The 2,994-nt window shown below is 55.6% G+C and overlaps 1 protein-coding gene across 1 annotated transcript in view; it reads left to right on the forward strand.

Annotated features, from left to right (window-relative positions):
• Nucleotides 1-2,930, forward strand: part of LOC104398560 (hepatocyte growth factor-regulated tyrosine kinase substrate-like) — a gene marked incomplete at its 5' end in the record, with an annotated part of 11,872 nt that extends 8,942 nt beyond the window's left edge. Inside the window, 2 exon segments of the mRNA XM_010008684.1 lie at nucleotides 153-287; nucleotides 2,814-2,930. Of these exon segments, the coding sequence (XP_010006986.1) occupies nucleotides 153-287; nucleotides 2,814-2,930 (252 nt within the window).
• Nucleotides 2,931-2,994: the final 64 nt, after the last annotated feature.

Raw genomic sequence — 2,994 nt, forward strand, 5'->3', positions numbered from 1 at the left:
CCAGCCCTCCCAGGCGGCTGCGCAGGTACCGGGCTGTCCGGGGAGGGGTCGGGAGTTGGGCCTTGGGGGCTTCGTGTCAACCCTGCAGGTCCCCACACGTGGGGGGCGACGGGCCTGGCCAGGTGCCCTCACCAAACTCTGGCTGCTTGCAGGAGGAGGAGGAGGTGGCCCCACTCAAGAAAGAGAAGACACATTTCACTGTCCGGCTGACAGAGCTGAAACCTGCTGACAAGGTGAAGCTGATCAAGGAGGTGAAGAACTTTGTGCCAGGAATCAACCTTGTGCAGGTGAGGAGGGACTGCCCCAAGCTCCAGCCGCTCCCATGTCACCCCCAGGCCCCAGTGGGTCCTGAGGCATGAAGCAAGCAGCAGCCTCAGTCCTGTGTCCAGAAGGGATGCTGGGTTGAGGAAAGCAGCCTGCCTGTGCACACACCTGGGCGCAGGGATGCACAGAAGGTGCAGAGCAGGAGTCAGTTGTGTCTGTTTGTCTAGAGGCTGTTCCCTCTTCACTCTGCTGGATGTCCCAACAGCTGAGCCCCGAGCAGGAGCAGTGGGATGAGGAAGGCTCAGAGCAAAGGCCTTAGTGTCAGGCTCAGCTTCTCCAGATCTATGAGTTGCTGTGGATTCCCTGCAGACCTCAGGAGCAGCCAGGATTCCTCACTGCAGCTGATTTGCCTTCCCTTTCCCTAAAGGTTTTTCAAGGCAAATGTATTTGTGAGTTTAGAGGAGCTTCTCTAACTGACATCTCTTGCAGTACATATTTCCAGCCCTTTTCAGAGCAATTTGTTTTGTAGGTGACTGCTGCTCTGTTTCCCTCTGAGGAGATGGGCTCTTCTCAGCCCTGTGCAGGTCAGAGCTCATCCTTCAGCTGGGATGTGGGCTCAGGACAGAAAAGGGCAACAGAGCTGCTGCTGCTGAGGCAGCATTTCACCTGCTTCAGTTCTCCACTGGGTGATGCTTTCCTATCTTGGGACTAATAGCAGTTTCTTTTTATCCAGTTGCAAGGAAAAACAGAGCATTGTAAAATCTGCTCTTGGTTGTAGCCCTGGATATCAGACAGATCTGCAGAACATCATCTGCCCCATTCATATCAATGCACTGCACAGGAAACAGTTTGATAACAGAGAAGCTGCTGGCAGAGCCGTGAGGTTCGTTGGCCCACTGGGAATATTAACTGACCACCAGCTCGAAGACTTGGGCAATTGTTTGTCTGTTATCAGTCCCAAGCAAATGTTCACACACCAGAAACCTGTAACGGACACAGTCAGGGGATAATTAAAAGCTGTCTGGGGAACTAACACTAAATGAAATTGGCTGGGTATGTGGAACATGTCAGATGAGCTGGTCATGTCCCATGCAGGCCCAGGCTTGGTAGGCGCAGTTTGTTGTGGGTGAACTTTGCCAAGTGTGACTTACAGAGCTGTGTTTAAAGCACACAGAGCAGCTGCTGCTGCTGTCGACGGAGGTTGTGTTCAAGGAGGAGATGATCCGTTATTGTTGTAAACGTTATTGCCATCCCATTGAGGTGTGTTTAATGAGATTTGCAGGGGATCTCTTCCTGGCCTGCTGGGCTGTTCATGGTGTGGAGGAAGTCGTTGCTGGTGCCACCTGTGGCCACCGGGTGCTGGTGCAACCACAACAGGGCAGCCCTGCAGAAATGCTGTGGTGTGTGCTCAGCTCCAGCCAGACTTGAGTCCGTTTGCCCCTCTTGAATACATTTGGAGCTGATCCCACCTCCTGTCGTCACCTGCCCCGGGGCCATGTCCCCGTGTGCTCTAGTGGGGATCAGGAACACGTTGTCTCTGCCCCAGCTGTCCCTGTGGATCCAGCTGGGTGCTGGGAGCAGCTGCAAGACTGAGTTCAGCACCAGTGAGTGAGGGTCTTGGCGAACAGCCTGGGTTGTGTTGCCTGTCCCTGTCTCAGCAAGCCAGAGCAGGCTCCTTGCTGGACACGGTCCTGCCTCGGGGCAGCCTGACCCGCCAAACCAGCATCTGCTGCCACCATGGATCCATCTTCACTGCAGCCAACAGGAATGAAACCCACACGACCTGCCTCCTGCCAGCAGTGATCAGTGCTGGGTGCTGGACACCTGTGGTGCTGCAGTGGAGCTGACAGTGGCTCTGCCCTGGGAGTCTGCCCAGGGTTTGTTTTAGGAGCCCTGGAGCTTTGTGGCTGCCATTTGGTGTAAGGGCAAGAGCATCTGGCTGCAGCAGGGGCTTTTACGCCCCCGGGGTCACCTCCCCTCTGTACAGCAGCACTGCAGGAAGTCCCTGTTAGTTCAGCAGCTTCTCAGCCTGCTTCAAACCTTGCAGTACCACAGCACCAATATTTGTACAAAAGCTCCTGGAAATGTCCAGGCTGTGTTGTCAAGCACAGTCTGCTGGAGCTCCTTTTCACCAAGTGCAGCAGATTCCTGCTCAACCGTGTCCAAACCCTGCAACGGCCTTTCCTCCCCGCTGGCAAAAATATGTGAACCAAAACATTGGGCTGAAAAACATCCGCCCAGCCAGGCCGGTGGCTCTGCCTGTGTCCCAGGCACCTTCTGAGCTCCAGGCTGTGTCTGGGAGCACCGTGCCTGTGGTGGGAGGAATTCACGGGCAGTTCCTTGCTGAGGAAGGTCTTGGGGGCTGTGGTGGAGGTGCTGTCACTTGCAGTCAGGTTGATGTCAGGATGTGCTGCAGTTCAAGTGAAAGTTGGGGGCTTAGAGCAGTGGGTGAGCTCACCTGGTCCGCAGAGATCAGGCTCATGGCTCTGATCTGTTAATCTCGTTAGTAAAAGGTAGTTGACAAGTCTCGTACTTTGTCCCTCCCGCAGGCCAAGAAGCTGGTGGAGTCCCTCCCGCAGGAAATCAAGGCCAACGCCTCCAAGGAGGAAGCAGAGAAGATCAAAGCGGCGCTGGAGGCAGCAGGAGGGACTGTGGTTTTGGAGTAGGGAGTTGGGTCCCACCACGGAGGGACTGGTGTGAGGGCAGCCTTCCCGGTGCTGCCGGCCCGGG

Source organism: Chaetura pelagica, unplaced genomic scaffold (genome assembly GCF_000747805.2).
Source record: "Chaetura pelagica isolate M959 unplaced genomic scaffold, ChaPel_1.0 scaffold962, whole genome shotgun sequence".
NCBI classification, from domain to species: domain Eukaryota; kingdom Metazoa; phylum Chordata; class Aves; order Apodiformes; family Apodidae; genus Chaetura; species Chaetura pelagica.